We start from the raw sequence: 19329 nt of genomic DNA, 5'->3' as shown, positions 1-19329 counted from the left end.
AAAAAGTAAGTAGTCGTGACAACACACAGCGAACGAATTCAAACACGAAATCCTTGGGACGTAGCAGGACGGTTAAGCCCATATGATAATGCTATAGAAATGCTTGGGAAACTTAAATGGGAATTCGTACTTCACGCGAAACCTGATTCGGTAAATTTAGTGACCCTACACTAAAGGGAGTGACCACTACGGTGCCAACATCGTACACTTCTCGTAGAGATCGTAAGAATAAGAGAGCTTAGGGTGAGTGTAGAGGCATACAAACGATCGTTTCCCCCTCGCTCAATACATTAATAGAACAGGACAGTAAACACATACTGTTGTTCCGAGGAACTCTTTGCCATGTACCCAACAGCGGCTTTTAGAATATACACTCCTGGAAATGGAAAAAAGAACACATTGACACCGGTGTGTCAGACCCACCATACTTGCTCCGGACACTGCGAGAGGGCTGTACAAGCAATGATCACACGCACGGCACAGCGGACACACCAGGAACCGCGGTGGTGGCCGTCGAATGGCGCTAGCTGCGCAGCATTTGTGCACCGCCGCCGTCGGTGTCAGCCAGTTTGCCGTGGCATACGGAGCTCCATCGCAGTCTTTAACACTGGTAGCATGCCGCGACAGCGTGGACGTGAACCGTATGTGCAATTGACGGACTTTGAGCGAGGGCGTATAGTGGGCATGCGGGAGGCCGGGTGGACGTACCGCCGAATTGCTCAACACGTGGGGCGTGAGGTCTCCACAGTACATCGATGTTGTCGCCAGTGGTCGGCGGAAGGTGCACGTGCCCGTCGACCTGGGACCGGACCGCAGCGACGCACGGATGCACGCCAAGACCGTAGGATCCTACGCAGTGCCGTAGGGGACCGCACCGCCACTTCCCAGCAAATTAGGGACACTGTTGCTCCTGGGGTATCGGCGAGGACCATTCGCAACCGTCTCCATGAAGCTGGGCTACGGTCCCGCACACCGTTAGGCCGTCTTCCGCTCACGCCCCAACATCGTGCAGCCCGCCTCCAGTGGTGTCGCGACAGGCGTGAATGGAGGGACGAATGGAGACGTGTCGTCTTCAGCGATGAGAGTCGCTTCTGCCTTGGTGCCAATGATGGTCGTATGCGTGTTTGGCGCCGTGCAGGTGAGCGCCACAATCAGGACTGCATACGACCGAGGCACACAGGGCCAACACCCGGCATCATGGTGTGGGGAGCGATCTCCTACACTGGCCGTACACCACTGGTGATCGTCGAGGGGACACTGAATAGTGCACGGTACATCCAAACCGTCATCGAACCCATCGTTCTACCATTCCTAGACCGGCAAGGGAACTTGCTGTTCCAACAGGACAATGCACGTCCGCATATATCCCGTGCCACCCAACGTGCTCTAGAAGGTGTAAGTCAACTACCCTGGCCAGCAAGATCTCCGGATCTGTCCCCCATTGAGCATGTTTGGGACTGGATGAAGCGTCGTCTCACGCGGTCTGCACGTCCAGCACGAACGCTGGTCCAACTGAGGCGCCAGGTGGAAATGGCATGGCAAGCCATTCCACAGGACTACATCCAGCATCTCTACGACCGTCTCCATGGGAGAATAGCAGCCTGCATTGCTGCGAAAGGTGGATATACACTGTACTAGTGCCGACATTGTGCATGCTCTGTTGCCTGTGTCTATGTGCCTGTGGTTCTGTCAGTGTGATCATGTGATGTATCTGACCCCAGGAATGTGTCAATAAAGTTTCCCCTTCCTGGGACAATGAATTCACGGTGTTCTTATTTCAATTTCCAGGAGTGTATTATACACATGTCTTTTTGGGCAAACGTGTAAAAGTTCATTTTAGTCGTCATCAGTGAAATCTTTGCTTTCTCGATGATCTTGCACGTAAAATACGTTAGTGAAAATTTATAACTAGGGTTGTAATGATATTTTATAATAGAATTCGTATATATATATATATATATATATATATATATATATATATATATATATATATATGTGGGGGGGGGGGGGTTGGTTTAGTAGATGTACTGCTGGCTAAACGTCATCTTTCTTGTGTACAGAACGGAATACAGGCAATAGATATTTGAGTTTGCAGAGAGCTGGTGTACCCAGTGGTAACCCAAGTAGTAATCCAAGGACAAGCAATGAAGAGCAAAGAAGCAGAAAACAAAAATATCGATGTCATTAAAGACGGTGCACAAGTTTGAGACTGGACGAGGGTGGGGAAGGATTTCGTCGTAGTTTTTCTCAAGGGATTCAAATGGTTCAAATGGCTCTGAGCACTATGCGACTTAATTTCTGAGGCCATCAGTCGCCTAGAACTTAGAACTAATTAAACCTAACTAACCTAAGGACATCACACACATCCATGCCCGAGGCAGGATTCGAACCTGCGACCGTAGCGGTCGCTCGGCTCCAGACTGTAGCGCCTAGAACCGCACGGCCACTCCGGCCGGCTTTCTCAAGGGAACCACTCTGGCATTCATCTTAAGCGATTTACGGGAACCACACAGTGCATTAATCTGGATGGCTGGACAGTGACTTGAACAGTGCTACTCAAGAATACGAATACGTCTCATTTGTTCTCTCATGTTTTCTGGCGTCATTGACTAATAATGTGCATCCGAGAGTTCCGTGTCATACAAACGGGCCACTATGTTTTATGAAGTTAAGGGTTGCAATATAGGAACGTTAATGAATTCGTACGGGGTAGATATGGTTTTGTCATACCGTAACATTTCAGATGTTACAGGCACTGCTGCTTCGACAGTGGTCGTTGTGTGACTCCTTTAGAAAGTCGCACGCTGCGTTGATTGGATACCGGACTTAGTAATGTGATCACGGCACAGGATGACATCTTCTTTCCTCACAACTATTGTATTATTCTCACATCCCGACGCGGACAAAAGCAGCTAAAATAATTCACAGTAACGTAGTCCGTGAGATTTGGACTAGTTATTTGCACAAACTGATCCGTTTAATCGCCGTATTTAAAGCATACATTCTCATTGAGGAAATGTGAAAAGTAATTTCATCGATTCTTGTTTGAAACAACGAACAAGAACACACGAGCGGAACTCGACAGACGTAGAACATAAACACTGAAGAAAAATATTTACGGGCTGTTATGGAACAGGTTTGTGTACAGTGAGGTAACAGAAGTCATGGGATCTCAATTTTCCCGGCGTAGTGCAGCAGCTCGACGTGACATGGCCTTAACAAGTCTTTGGAAGTCCCCTGCAGAAGTATTGAGCCATGCTACTTCTATAACCGTCCATAATCGCAAAAGTGTTGCCGATGCAGGACTCTGTGCACGAAACGTCTCGTAAATGTTCTATGGGTGGCCAAAACATTCATTCGAACTGTCGAGCACATTCTCAAATCAGTCGTGAACGACTGTGGCCTGGTGCATTGCACCCGTAAAAATTCCATCGTTGTTTGGGAACACGAAGTCCATGAAAGTCTGGAAACAGACCAGTAGCCGAACAAGGACATTTCCAGTCAATGACCGGTTTAGTTGGACTAGAGGACTCAGTCGACTTCATGTAAATACAGCCCACAACATCATGAAGCCACCACCACCTCGCACAGTGCCTTGTTGATAAATTGGGGCCGGCTGGTATGGCCGAGCGGTTCTAGGCGCTTCAGTCTGGAACCGCGCCACCGTTACGGTCGCAAGTTCGAATACTGCCTCGGGCATTGATGTGTGTGATGTCCTTAGGTTAGTTAGGTTTAAGTAGTTCTAAGTTCTAGGGGACTGAAGACCTCCGATGTTAAGTCCCATAGTGCTCAGAGCCATTTGAGCCATTTGTTACATCCACTTTAAACGAGGCGTAGTAATGCAAAGTGTTACTGTAAGGGACTGAAAAATCTCGTCCGGAATGTGGGCTCGACACTGGAGAGCTTCGATGACTATAGACACGCCATAGAAAAACGAAAATAGTGAGGTGTATCAGAAATGAGATTAGCGATTACGTTAACATCAAAAATGGAGTCCACGGAGTAGAAGATGTTACGGAATGCTGCTACGTTGGAAGCAAAATAACGTTTGACAGAAGAAGCAGAAAACTAGGGAATTCTTCTTTAAAAGAAGTCTACAGCTGTCAAACAGGCATTAATTCATGCAACAAGTTTATGAGAATGTAAATATGCAACACAGAACTGTTTGGAAGTGAATCATGCACTGCTGCAAAACTGCTCCAATCCATATTCGAGGACGCTGGATGTAAGTGCTACTTTGAGATGAAGAGGTTCGGCTAGGAGAAAAAGGAATGATGAAACCAGACCGATGATCCGTATGAAATTAGACACCCATCGACGATGATAAGCAAACTGCTGACGAATGGACTGGGGGCGCATGCCACTTCTCGTCTGGTGTTGTCCTGAGATCGTGAACATCTTAAACTAAAGTGGGCACAGATACGTTAGTTGTAGTTGCAAGTGGTGGAATATATTATTTCTAGACAAAACTGTCTTTAACCTGTCCAAAAATGATGATCATAAAAATCTTACACGCTAGTGTGGTTGGCAGTTTGTCAGCATGTATTTTTCAGTCATAATGGAGACCAGCAACCAAATGTAATGTTTTTTTGTGCTATTGGACACAACATATGATAGCTTTTCCTACATACCGAGAACAATCTGAATAGAAACTCTCATACTGTAACAGAGTTCCCACACCAATTCAACGTCTAAAGTTCTGCCAACACTTATTATTAAAATCACAATACTATTCATTTGAGATTCACATGGAATTTTTTCGTAGGAATCAATAAAAGGAAAAAGGGAAACCTTGTCTGTTCGAATACCTCTTTCAAGTTTCCGAATAATTATTGCGTGTCAAAAACGTAAGACTACTTCAAGTTTAATTACAGCTGATGCAATCTACTTATTTTTTCTTGCTTCACATGGAAAGTAAATGCTATTGTACGTAAAATTTTCGCTGTAGATCATCGTAAACAAAGTGACTCGTCTACTTAACAAGCTCTAAATCGAACGCTTTCTACACCAACTCTGTGTTCGGTGCGACGTAGATACACACAGAGCTACAGAGCTTTTTCAGTGATTCATCACATTTACAAGGAATGCAATGGATTCACGGTGTCCAAAACCGCAGCCTGCTTTTCATACAGCCCAGAAGATTTGTTATTTCTGGTGATACACGGAAGATGCAGTCTGCAGAGTTTTACGTGAATTTCTCTCTAGTATTCGCTCTACTGGCTTCTGTTTGCAACCTTTAGAGTTTATCATCGGGATTCCAGGATAACAGTGGTGTCTTTTGACACAAAGGTAATGTCTTAATTATGGAAATTACTTTTGGCATAAAGAAAAATATGCAGTTTTACGCAAGCGCGGCTGAAACAGCTAAGCGAAACGCTATTTTGTTGCGACGCAAATACGTTTACTACAGGAATTTTTTGCCCGCGCTCAGCAGCAAGTTTTCTTCCTGTAATCTCCTATTTCCGAAAAACCGATATTGCGCTTGGATCACAGATATGACTACCGAGTATAAAGCCAAAGGGATATACGTTATTAAAGTAGTACAAGATAACACGGCAGTAGTCTAGTTTATAGAACTGTACACATGCCAAATATGAGGTACGAATAAGTAAACACACAATATATGGCCAATTCGTTTATGTAGGAAACAATGAACTATTTACCTTTAGACTCTGAGTATACCTTACACAGATAATTTGAGAAAATTATCTGAGTCAAGTTATAAGCGATTTCAGTGCTTGGTGTTTATTTACACATATTGCACAATCTTTTTGCAACAGTACCTATCAAATTACGTCGCCAGATGATGAATTGGGAAGGAAAATAATACTTGGTTTTGAACTGCACCATTTGGACGGTGAATATCGATCTATGCTTTTGTTTACTTGTAATAAGAACTGTGTAAATTACGTTTTCCATATTTTTCTGAGTTGTAAACGGGAGCACTGTTATTCTACCTCGGATATTTGTCTAGGTGATTTAATGTTTTATGTGTAACAATTATGCTGACGACTTGTCGTTAAATCGCGAGAAGAGAGAGGAAAAAGCAAAGAAATACGATTGTTGAAATATTTTTAAAGAAAAATAGAAAAATTAGTAAGTTGTAATATTCAGTGACTATGATGGCAGTAACTCTTGTCAAATTAAAAGTGTTATTTAGTTGGAGAGGAAGCTACACTGACCGTTTAGAATAATTTGTATTAAAGTACCATGGACAAACGTTTGCTACTCTTTTTTTCCAACAGACAGTTTGAGTTAAATACAGAAATCAGAGTACGAAATGTCGAGGAAATTAATATCACCAAAAAATTCTGAGTACCTGAATTAATTGTGCAAGTATTTTTGTATATCTGTGTTTTTGAAGCGATGGTGGGATGATGCAGTGGTTCACCAGCTATGGGCTTATTTTGTGTTTAAATTTCTTTGGCTAGTAGCCTAGCTTTGGTGTGATTTTTCTTCTTGTTCTTCTTCTTCTTTTTCTTCTTCTTAAGACTGCCTCGTGGCCACAAAATGCACTTGCATTTAGTGATTTAGTAAGTCTTTGTTTTAAACGTCATGAAACAGAAACCGCAGTTAAAATAAAAGGAAGTGCGTTTTTTGGCAACAAAAGGTTTAGACCTTGCACTACTTCTCTATGTAGTCGCCGCTCCGACTGAGACATTTGTCGTAGCGTTGTACCAATTTTCCAACACCCTCATCGTAGAAGGCAGCAGCCTATGCTTTCTGCCAATTCTCTACGGTAATCTGTAGCTTGTTGTCTGCGCCAAAATGTTGTCTTCACAGCCAGCGGTTCATGTCGGCAGAGATGAAAATCAGAGGGAGCCAAGTCCGGTCTGATAAGCCGCTTCCCATCGAAAACACTGCAGGAGGGTCCCCATTGCTGAGAACTGTCATGAAGAAGGAAATGCTTGACAGTGATGTATGTTCTGCACGAAATCTCTCACAGGCACACCTACTTGTCGGGATACACTATTTTCTAGGCACTGTTACGTGTTCATTGTGCGCTCAGGACTGGAAAGAGCGCAAAGTTCCATCGGATTTTAGTGTAGTTTCCCTTTCGCGATCGATCGGACCTTACTTTCCTGATAGACCCCGTACTTATAAGCTTCTGCCTCCTAAACCTCAAATGGCGCTAATAATTGGTACTTTGAAAATTTTGAGCTTGCAGGAGTAGCACGACACTGTAGGCCGCGCACCGGTACGGTTATCGTACGCAAATATGACGTGTTTGCGCAGCCGCCGGAAATTTCCACGCACGGCCTCGAGCGGCACATACGGGCGCCGGCGCAGAACGTTCCTGGAAGGCGCGTCTCGCACGAGAGAGGCGGAAGCAACCGGCTCGCGTGTGGACTGGCACGTCTTCGCTAACTTCCTTAGCACCCTTAGACTCTTACTCTGAACCATTCATAGTTCGTCCAGGATGCCTAAGTGTGGATTCCGGTCTGCATCGCCATAGAAGAATGCACCCACAATATCCGTCAATATATTCTGTTTCTTCTCTCCCTCTCTCTCTCTCTCTCTCTCTCTCTCTGTGTGTGTGTGTTTGTGTTTGTGTGTGTGTCTGTGTGTGTGTGTGTGTGTGTGTGTGTGTGTGTGTGTGTGGACGCTCTCGTACTTGGTTGAAAGTTCTTCACTGCATACCAGTCCTACAGAGAAACATATTAGATGATCTTCACTTTAAAGTTTCGTATTACCACCGTGGAAACAGTCAACCGTGATATCTCTCCCACGATTCACAGTCCGTACTTGAGATAGGTTATTTTGTTATATATATATATATATATATTGCCTTTAGCACCACTATATCTGCATTAAACCGTGTATTCATAGTATGTCCATTGACCGGAATCTCGTATCTGCGGCACTACAGAGTATCAAATCCGTTAGGACCGACCGAGGTTTTCCTGTCTTCCATTCTGGCAACGTCGTTTACCAGCCCCCTCAGCTCCTTCGTATTTCATTCTCCCCTTCACCACTCCGCACTCCTTAGCACTGTCTCGCACTTCCTGTGTGTGTGGTTTTTCCAAATAGCTGTATTTCAAAATGGTTCAAATGGCTCTGAGCACTATGGGACTTAACTTCTCAGGTTATCAGTCCCATAGAACTTAGAACTACTTAAACCTAACTAACCTAAGGACATCACACACATCCATTCCCGAGGCAGGATTCGAACCTGCGACCGTAGCGGTCGCGCGGTTCCAGACTGTAGCGCCTAGAGCCGCTCGGCCACTCCGGCCGGCAGCTGTATTTCGTTCATTTGAATCATTGCGAAATCAGCCAACATAAACGGCACTACAATAACCTGTACGTGTTTTTTTGCTTGATGAGCAACGTGAGAGAAGGTATGAATGATTGTCTCGTTATACAGGTATGTAGTAACTAATACGCATCGTACTGTTCCCATCTTGTAGTGGGGTGAATGGAAACCGCAAAAACAAGAGACAAAAATCACAAAAGAGTTTGTAATTACCATAAGTTGTGCAACATTGTATAACGTAAGTATACAATATTTGTGATGGGTATGCACAAAGTAATGGATTTCCTCAGGTCTTCGAATAATTATCTCTCTCTCTAATCAGGCACATGTTGCTCCGATACATCGTCACGTATCACAGCAGAATGACTGAGTCACGTAACAGGTAACCGTTGTATGGGAAGGACAATGACGGAAGAAAGAGGGAACGTTAGAGTTTAACGTCCTGGCGACAACCAGGTGACGAGAAATGTGGCAGAAACTCTGTTGGGGAAGGAGGGGTATTCAAAGCCACCATCCGGGCATTTTCATTAAACGATTTAAGCAGATAACGAAAAACCTAAGTCTGCATAGCCACAAAGGGTTTGAACCGCCTTACGCTCGAATGCTACTTCAGGCTGTTATCCCTGCGCCACATTGCTCCATAAGTATGTCGACACACTGAACATATGTAAACTTTTTCCACTAAGGCTTCTAGAAATAATATTTTCTGTTAGATGATGCTAAATAAGTCATAGTGATATGATGACGTTCACTTGAAGCTATAGAAATTTCTGTAGCTCACAGATTTGTAGGTCAATGATTCCATTGTGAACACATCCTGATTTAGCAGTGAAGTGATGGAGAAATGCGGAATATGATTATGGATCGTTACAGAAGCCGCCCACAGGGTACCTACAAATATTGCAAGCGGTAGGAATAGTACCAATTTTTCATTTGGGATTTTTACGCATTACACCATGCTGGTGGAGAGCTTGCCCGGAATTTGTACAAAGGCTGTCGGCAATGTTTCTTAGATCCACTTCCGATGCATGTACTTTATGCAACAATTTAAATGTTACATATGCAGGGTGTCCCACGAGAAATGGTCAGTGTTCAGTGAAATATAGGGATCAAGCATTCGAAGCAATAAAGGGTACGAAACATCGACTCTAAAATGTCCGCCTCAAGAGCTATGACCACTGTGGAATGAAGGGTCACACAAAAAGGCTAAATTTTTATTAAGGAATGTATAGTTTTTAACGCGTTCTTAAGGCCATCATAATGAATAACTAAAATTAGATAAAAATTACTGTTTATTATTATTATTATTAGGCATGTTCTGAGAGTAGTTTACCTGAATGTTTCAAACATTTCACCCTACGTCTCAATACGTGCTGGACATCTTCATATCAATCCCTGCCTATCTCTGGCGAGCACATCCTGTCGGATTTGGTGGAATGCATCTGTGATTCGTGGCTCAGTTCTAGTGACAATTGGAGGAACATAAACCATACTCTTGACATGACTCCAAAGAAAGTAATCTAGGGGCCAATGCGCTGGCAACGCCACAGGTCTAATTCGTCTTATCCAATGTTCCCCAAAACCGACTTTTACATTCACGCGGGCGTCAATACAAGTGTGTCGGGGCTGCATCGTGCTGGAGCCAAAGGCTTCTGCTCACAGCAAGCGATACATAGTCCAGCAGTTCCGGAACTGCTGTCTCCAGTTAACCTAGGTGGCAATATTACATTCTTAGAAGATTATTATAGTTAATTCCCGCCCACATCTTTATGGTGAACTTTCGTCGTGCGATCAAACAGCGGGTTCTGCTGCTAAAATACCCGTGACGCGTAAAAAAGGTGTCATCTGTAAAGAAAAAAAAATCTGCTTCAGACATGCATGCATATGGTAGTACACGTGTAGATTGTGTGTCTGTACTACTCGCCAAACTGATACGTGATATATTCCAATACAACGGGCTACAACATACACTTGTTGCTTGAAGGTTCACTGTTAAATCTACGGATCAAAAAAATGGTTCAAATGGCTCTGAGCACTATGGGACTTAACTGCTGTGGTCATCAGTCCCCTAGAACTTAGAACTACTTAAACCTAACTAACCTAAGGACATCACACACATCCATGCCCGAGGCAGGATTCGAACCTGCGACCGTAGTAGCGGTCGTGCGGTTCCAGACTGTAGCGCCTTTAACCGTTCGGCCACTCCAGCCGGCAATCTACGGATCACTTCACCCTTAAAACCTGGTGTTCTCACATCACGCCTACCGTCAACAAAAGGCTGGTGTAGGTGTTTTCTGCTAGGCAACCGATTTTCGTAGATACGAACAGCTGCTCTTCCATTTCCCCACACCTGACGGTAACACATAATCATGTCAGTGATCTCATCAAATGCATACTCCGTGTTTCATTGAGTACTAATAGAAAGACTCTCGCCAGTGTAGATACAATGTTACAACAAAACAAGGTGAGTAACAGGACTGGTACGACTCCACAGAATAACAAACTCACTAGCAGCAGCGCTGCAGGCCGCTAGGTAGCGGCCACATCATGACGATGCGCATAACTGTTAAACGACGGACCAAAACATTCATTTTCCTTGACAAAAAAATGATCGTCCTTGTGTCATCTGTCACCTGTATTTTAAATACATTACAGTTTCAGGAAAACTGGACGGTTTATTCAACAGGAAGAGCTTCACAAATTGAGCAAGTCAATAAAGCGTTGGTATGTAAGCAGGTATCCAGCTTGGTATCGATTGACAGAGTCGTTGGACGTCGTGCCACATGCTGTCCAGTTTGCGCGTTCGATCGTCAGAATCCCTAGCTGGTTGGAGAGCCTGCCCTTAATGCTCCAAACGTTCGCGACCCGAGATGGATCTGGCGACCTTGCTGTCCGAGGAAAGATTCGGCAAGAATGAAGACAAGCAGTAGAAACTCTTGCCTTGTGTGAGCATGCATTACGTTGCTGAAATGTAAGCCCAGGATAGCTTCCGTGAAAGGCAAAAAACAGGGCTTACAAGGGAACCTCCCCATCGCACCCCCCTCAGATTTAGTTATAAATTGACACAGTGGATAGGCCTTGAAAAACTAAACACAGATCAATCGAGAAAACAGGAAGAAGTTGTGTGGAACTATGAAAAAATAAGCAAATTATACAAACTGAGTAGTCCAAGTGTAACATATGCAACATCAAGTACTGTGTAAGGTGAAGAGCACCGTGGTCCCGTGGTTAGAGTGAGTAACTGCGGAACGAGCGGTCCTTGGTTCGAGTCCTCCCTCGAGTAAAAATTTTACTTACTTTATTTTCGCAAAGTTACGATCTGACCGTTCATTCATTGACGTCTCTGTTCACTGTAATAAGTTTAGTGTCTGTGTTTTGCGACCGCACCGCAAAACCGTGCGATTAGTAGACGAAAGGACGTGCCTCTCCAATAGGAACCGAAAACATTTGATCGCAAATTCATAGGTCAACCGATTCCTCCACAGGAAAACACGTCTGAAATATTCTATACGACACTGGTGACGGCATGTGCTTCACATTACAGGAATATGTTGTCGACCCACCTAACTTGCACACTTGGCGAATGGGTAAAAAGTTTCTTCTACCTTGCCCGATTTAGGTTTTCTTGTGGATGTGATAATCACTCCCAAAAAAGTGATGAAAACATAAGAGTTTGTCACATAAACGGCAACAAATGAATGCAAGTTTCAGAGTCGCACAGTTTTCCCTGTGCTCTGTCAAAACATACGTTTTTAACGTTTTCAAGTTTTTCCGTGTGTAGACCGTCAAATCCTGCATGTGTCCAAGCAAATCTGAACATGTCCTGGAATTTTAGAGAGCGAAGTTGATCATGTCTGAGTGCATGAACTTTGATAATTGTCTGAAAATAAAAAATTAAAACTTTTCACTCGAGGGAGGATTGAACCAGAGACCTTCCGTTCCGTAGCTGCTCGCGGTAACCACGGAACCACGGTGCTCATCAATGTACATGTACCTTGATGTGGCTTATCTTGAACACGGACTACTCAGTTTGTATATTTTGCTTATTTTTTTCATAGTTCCATACAACTTCTTCCTGTTTTCTCGATTGATCTGTGTTCAGTTTTTCATGGCCTATCCCTGTGCCAACTTATAACTAAATCTGAGGGGGGTGCGATGGGGAGGTTCCCTTGTTAGAATATCCTAGACGTACCGTTGTGCTGTAAGGGTGCCGCAGATGAGAAACAAGACAAACAAAAGTACCTCACTGTGAAGTGACAAGCCAAAACTATCACCCTAACTGTCGAGCCTATGGCGCAGTCAGGTTAGTATCCAACCGCTGTCCTGGGCGTCTCCAGACAGATCTTCGCTGGTCACCGCGGCTCAATTCGAAGAGGGACTCGTCGCTGAAACACAGTTCTACTCCAGTTAATGCGAGTTCAGGGCCGAAGACGCGTTGGAGGCACCGCAGGCGGTGGTAGCATACAAACCTGAGAGTTGTCCACCAGACGGCTTGACATCCCAGGTGTAATGAACTGGAGTGTCATTAAATTTAATAGTAGGACCTCTTTTGTTGTCATCCGGGCACACTTACAGCACGACAGCATGTCGACGATATTCTACTTCCCGTTTTGTTGCTCTTAATGGTCAGCCATACTGGGCTTTCATTTCAGCAAGATAATGCCCGAACGTACACGACGAGAGTTTCTGCTGTTTGTATTCGTGGTTGCCAAACCCTGCCTTTGCCCGCAAGGTCGCCGGATCTCTCCCAGTGAGAACGTTTGGAGCATTATACGCAGGGCTCTCCAACAAGCTCGCGATTTTGACAATCTAAAGCGCCAATTGGACAGAATTCGGCTTGTATTCCTCAGGAGGGCACCGAGCAACTCTGTCAACGAGTTTCAAGTCGAATAACTGCTATAAGCGCCAAAGGTGGACCAACGTGTTATTTACTTGCTCGATTTCTCTTGAATAAATCATCCAGTTCTTCTGAAATGGTAATATTTTTATAGTGTATTTGCTTTTCAAAGTGTGAAATATTAAATCATATCGAAAATCACGTAAACATAAAAGCATTTCGTGAAGATATTTTAAAATGCAATTAAAAAGTGAAATGATCGTTTTTTATATTGTATCTGTTTAAGAACCTCATTAGGAAGTAGTAAGAGCCCAGCAGCAGTCAAGAAACTGTCCTCTCCTAAATGAATGTCGCACTTCTTGTGTCGCCTGTCCCCTTTCTGCGGATTACGAGCAGAATAGGGTAGGCAACACGTGGTCGCCGTTTTGGGGTCCGCGATGTTTATGGAAGGCTGCGCGGTTGCTATATTTAGCCTTTGATTGCAGCAAGGGGGCTTGCCCGCTGACGAAATCCGTCAGAGCCACCGTACTTAAGATTTCGCCTGTGTGAGGACGAGCCAGTCTGCTGCACACGGCGCTAAGACGAAGAGCACACATGGCTGGCGTCTGCAGAATCCTCGTGGTGGCCGCGGTTGTGGTCGCCGCGCACACAATGGTGGCGCTGCCTCAGGGCTTCACCTGGCACCAGAGCCACCAGATGCTGTCCGTGGGGCAGCCTCAACTTCAGCAGCTGCCTCCAGCTCCGCCTCTGCCCCCTCAGCTGGTCCTCCTACTGCTTCACTGGTACCCTGTGAGCCTACCAGAGACTACAACTCCAGAAGCCACGGAGCCACCAGACCAGCAGAAAGGAATAAGTGAAAGTTGGCAGGGTGGTGTGGAGTCGGATCAACAGACAGAGGTAAGAAACTTGAGATACCTCCAAAATATTTTAAGCGTAGTAATAAGAAATGAACTTCGTACGAAACAGAACTTCGACTAGCTGGATGTTACCCATATCTCTTCCTATTTCGTCTTACCATTTCTGTCTCTGCACATAACAGTGAACACTATCATCGACAGTCTGTTGCGCACATTTAAGAAATTCTCCTCACTTTTTCTCCTTCAAGCGGCAAGCCACATTTCCGGATGCATTATTACATGTTTCACTAACCTTGCTCATAGGTTGTTAAGAAATTTTCATATTTCTTTAGATAACATTCCTGCTGCCTTCTTACACATTTCATCAGCAGTACATTTCGAATATTTGTAGAGTCACTACATTTCAAATGCTTCTAGATTCTCCTGTTTATTTCCCACCGTTCCCCGTATGGCTACAGCACAATACTATACAGTTTCGGGCATATCAGGCATATTTGTTCAGTTACTTGTCAGTATGTCATAACAATAGAAATCTTTTCTTCGTGGAAGCTTTCTCCACCTATTGCCATCCACTTGTGACTTTCTATATTGCTTTGTACATGTTCTGTTATCTTGCTTGTTACGCAGCAAAACTTTTTCGCTTGTTCTACTTCCTTCCTCATTTCGGATGACATACATAACTAACTGTTTTGATCTTTGTTGTACTTCAACTTAGCTTTGTTTTATTTTAAATGCATGTTATGTGCCACGAGAAAAAATATTTTTTTAACCTCGTTTTGAAGTCTTATTTCCGGTTACTAGGAGTGCGCAAAAAGCAAAAGAAGTTTAGGCTTCAGCACCCTTCCGACGTTGATAGTTACGGAGAATAAGCTTGGACAGAGCAGACAACAGCCACTTAATTTATTTGCAGGAATTACGAGACACGCAAAGCACCGTGCTGCCACAATAGTTAGAGTGTAACGCTTCTTGAAAACGAGTACGGGCTCTTAAACACTATACCCTCTCGACTAGTACAAAGCAAAAGGGAATTTTTGTTGTATAGCTATATACAGCGTTTATTTTTTAGTAGACTGTAATTGCTTAGTGACACACGAGAGCTCATGAAAAGACAGAATGTGATATAGTGCTTGTGAAGATCTGCACTGGAAAATTTTGGAAAAATAACTGTGCCATGCTGAATATGAGGATCAAGGCTGACGCTACAGTGTCACGTGATCATTCGCGATGGTAGTACGTTAAGGGAGGTAAAATTGTGAAATTGTGTCAACTTCGACAGTTTGACGCGTATACAGGCTCTCTTGGGAAGAATACTTTTGCAGACAATAAGCTGCCTTGGATTACTGTACTACTACTGTACAGAACTCAGAAACGCCTTTAAGAGGAGGATATCGGTCTAAAAATTTATCTCATTTCCTGAATCGATTTCTACATGTACCAAGTAACTTAGATCTCCGTAGGACGTTGTCACCCAGTACAAACTACTGATGAGTCACAGACGCAATTAGTGGTTTTCGAACGTAGCTCAGACGCGTTAGAGACGCTTGTACCTCTGACGGCCTCGCACTGACGTTCTAAACTGTTTCACAAGTAGCGTAGCTGCCAACTAATTGGAAGCCTGTCACGCCAGGCGAGGTACGTCTCATCGAGTAGTAGTTCTCTTAAAATCTAATAATAGCTGTCGTCTACCAATAATATTTATTTCACTAGAGGTAACGAACTTGTGCATCTATAGTACCCGCAAATGCCACACTTCTACCTTCACTTACGTATTATGTCTACACACCTTTCGCAACGATATCAGTGTAGAATACAAAGCATTTTTAGCTGTCATTTGTTACTTACCGCCTCGCAGACATCGACTCCGGCATATTTTGTATGGCCGAAATTGACTGAGTGACTGACACCCCTCTCGATTCGGAACAGGACTAAATTGTATCGGGAGTGTCCCATCTGAGAATTTAAACGTTTGTCTCCGCTCTTCTTACTAGGAAAAAGTATTTCACTCTATATCTGTCCTTCACACTTCGCATACGTACAGCTCTTCAGTATTCAATCCTAAATGAAATGGACGGCGAATGTTACATACAGTTGTGTACAATATTATTTAGCAAATATACTGTTATCGCTATGCGGCTGCTGTGACGGAGCGGTTCTAGGCGCTTCAGTCCGGAACCGCGCTGCTGCTACGGTCGCAGGTTCGAATCCTGACCCAGGCTTGGATGTGTGTGATGTCCTCAGGTTAGTCGGGTTTAAGTACACTACTGGCCATTAAAATTGCTACACCAAGAAGAAATGCAGATGATAAACGGGTATTCATTGGGCAAATATATTATACTAGAACTGACATGTGATTACATTTTCACGCAATTTGGGTGCATAGATCCTGAGAAAACAACCACCTCTGGCCGTAATAACGGCCTTGATACGCCTGGGCATTGAGTCAAACAGAGCTTGGATGGCGTGTACAGGAACAGCTGCCCATGCAGCTTCAACACGATACCACAGTTCATCAAGAGTAGTGACTGGCGTATTGTGACGAGCCAGTTGCTCGGCCACCATTGACCAGACGTTTTCAATTGATGAGAGATTCGGAGAATGCGCTGGCCAGGGTAGCAGTCGAACATTTTCTGTATCCAGAAAGGCCCGTACAGGACCTGCAACATGCGATCCTGCTGAAATGTAGAGTTTCGCAGGGATCGAATGAAGGGTAGAGCCACGGGTCGTAACACATCTGAAATGTAACGTCCACTGCTCAAAGTGCCGTCAATGCGAACAAGAGGTGACCGAGACGTGTAACCAATGGCACCCCATACCATCACGCCGGGTGATACGCCAGTATGGCGATGACGAATACACGCTTCCAATGTGCGTTCACCGCGATGTCGCAAAACACGAATGCGACCCCTCATGATACTGTAAACAGAACCTGGATTCAACCGAAAAAATGACTTTTTGCCATTCGTCCACCAAGGTTCGTCGTTGAGTACCATCGCAGGCGCTCCTGTCTGTGATGCAGCGTCAAGGGTAACCGCAGCCATTGTCTCCGAGCTGACAGTCCATGCCGCTGCAAACTTCGTCGAACTGTTCGTGCAGATGGTTGGTGTCTTACAAACGTCCCCATGCGTTGACTCAGGGATCGATACGTGGCTACACGATCCGTTGCAGCCATGCGGATAAGATGCCTATCATCTCGACTGCTAGTGATACGAGGCCGTTAGGATCCAGCACGTCTTTCCGATACGATAAACCGCAATCGCGATAGACTACAATGCGACCATATCAGAGTCGGCAATGTGATTGTACGCACGAGGCATCAAAACAACGTTTCAGTAGGCAACGTCGGTCAACTGCTGTTTGTCTATGAGAAATCGGTTGGAAACTATCCTCATGTCAGCACGTTGTAGGTGTCGCCACCGGCGCCAACCTTGTGTGAATGTTCTGAAAAGCTAATCATTTGCATATCGCTACATCTTCTTCCTGTCGGTTAAATTTCGCGTCTGTAGCACGTCATCTTCGTGGTGTAGCAATTTTAATGGCCAGTAGTGTAGTTCTGAGTCTAGGGAACTGATGACCTCAGATGTTAAGTCCCATAGTGCTTAGAGCCATTTGAACCATTTGCTATCGCTAAGTATCTGTATGTTAATTTTCGGAGACTTTTCTCACAAATATGCTTTTTAGCATTCCATGCATTTGCTGAAATGTTGCAGATATTATAAATCGGTATCTGCAGACTGTAACGCTTGTAGAACTCTAGCTATTCACGTTTTTCTTAATGCTTTAGTTATCATCAAATGGTAAGGACGGGGGATCTGTTCATGCATGTTGAAGTCGAGAAGGGCTCTGTCATCTGACGACCGAAACATTGTCCTTGCAGTCTCCGACGATGACCACAAAGACGGTGGCGACGGCAGACAGTGGGGCTGCGGTGGTAGCCAGAGCTGTCATGGACACGACGACGCGGAAGAAGGGCCTGCTGAGCTTCATCAACGTGCCGGACATCCCGTGCCCTGAGGGACAGCTGCGCGACTCTGCGGGAAACTGCCGCGACGTCTGGTGAGCGAACGGCCGAGGCGTTCCACGGCGCGCTGGGGGGACGCCCTCGACTGATCCTGTCTCCTTCGCGGTTGTTCCAGACGCTTTACCTCTATGGCGTCAAAGATATGGCTGTGTTTAGTTCTCAAACTTTTCACACGTAATATTGTTTTTTGTAAATATATTAGATGTTGTTATGTCTATTTATTTACTTCTTTGTAGTATTTATCTATAGTTTGTACTGTAAATAAAGATTTATATCATAATACGGAAGTTTCTTGAAACTGCTTCATTAATCCTTTTATTAGCACCACGTATGTATTCATAATTACTTCAACATACTAACACTTTTAAACTGAATACAACGGTAGTAAGCATAAAGCTGCAATTTTTTTCGTAAACTGTGATGCAACAACAACTAAAACATTCGTTCGTGGAATATTATGTTTGATATTTTCTGCCTGCCATTAAATGCAGCAGGTTTTTGAGTTCGACGACAAAGTTTGACAACAATTTCAACCAATGCATCGCATATGATGGCAGAGAAGACAATTAAATAGCACTTCGTCTTCAGGCCACGAGTAGCCTACCAGGACCATCCGACCGCCGTGTCATCCTCAGTGGAGGATGTGGTTGGGAGGGGTGTGGGGTCAGCACACCGCTCTCCCGGTCGTAAGATGGTATTCTTGACCGAAGCCGCTACTACTCGGTCGAGTAGCTCCTCGATTGGCATCACTAGGCTGAGTGCAACCCGAAAAATGGCAACAGCGCATGACGGCTTGGATGGTCACCCATCCAAGTGCCGACCACGCCCAACAGCGCTTAACTTCGGTTATCTCACAGGAACCGGTGTATCCACTGCGGCAAGGCCGGTGCCAAGAGAAGACCATTAAATACGAAAATTTATAGTGTTATTAACTAAGAAAAACTCTTCTGATCAATAATTACCAGTGGTTGCTACGAGAAGTAACCACATGACCTGGAAAGGAAACAACGAGGGAAGAGTCTCATGCCAAGGGCGGTAGGTTCAGTCTGTACGGGATGCCCCAAAAATCGTTGGAGTCAAAATTTTGCAGCTGGATATCTGATGGACCTGATGAAGTACCTGATGTATTTTTCCGTATAATGTTGTGTAAAGTCGGCGTGTGACACGTCAGTAGGATGGCTAATCAGTTCCTAACCACTTGTGTCATAGTGCAATGAACTCGAATATCAGAGAGTGTGGCAAATTTTTATGTGCCTCCCTCATGTTTAGTTTTTTGCTGAATATTGTTTTCTTACCAGTATCCTACTCTAGTCGCTTAGCATCCCCTACTATCTGCGTAACTTTGACCTCAAAATTTCGG

At 44.5% G+C, this 19329-nt stretch overlaps 1 protein-coding gene across 1 annotated transcript; it reads left to right on the top strand.

Moving 5' to 3' along the window:
- Positions 1–13676: 13676 nt before the first annotated feature.
- On the top strand, positions 13677–18008 carry LOC126214997 (uncharacterized). Its single transcript, XM_049941659.1, has 2 exons — positions 13677–13991; positions 17826–18008. Exons 1-2 carry the CDS (start codon positions 13689–13691, stop codon positions 18006–18008), a joined length of 486 nt encoding a protein of 161 aa, XP_049797616.1. The 5' UTR covers positions 13677–13688.
- The last annotated feature ends 1321 nt before the right edge of the window (positions 18009–19329 follow it).

Source organism: Schistocerca nitens, chromosome 1 (assembly GCF_023898315.1).
Source record: "Schistocerca nitens isolate TAMUIC-IGC-003100 chromosome 1, iqSchNite1.1, whole genome shotgun sequence".
NCBI lineage: Eukaryota > Metazoa > Arthropoda > Insecta > Orthoptera > Acrididae > Schistocerca > Schistocerca nitens.
The sequence above is the reverse complement of the archived record's forward strand: the minus strand, read 5'-3'. Positions and strand labels throughout refer to the sequence as shown.

Bases quoted from the DNA above. Each gene is read 5' to 3' on its own strand.
- LOC126214997 (XM_049941659.1), top strand. From the start codon at position 13,689: ATGGCTGGCGTCTGCAGAATCCTCGTGGTGGCCGCGGTTGTGGTCGCC. The intron at 13,992-17,825 runs GTAAGAAACTTG...TTGTCCTTGCAG, and splicing joins AGTCGGATCAACAGACAGAG to TCTCCGACGATGACCACAAA.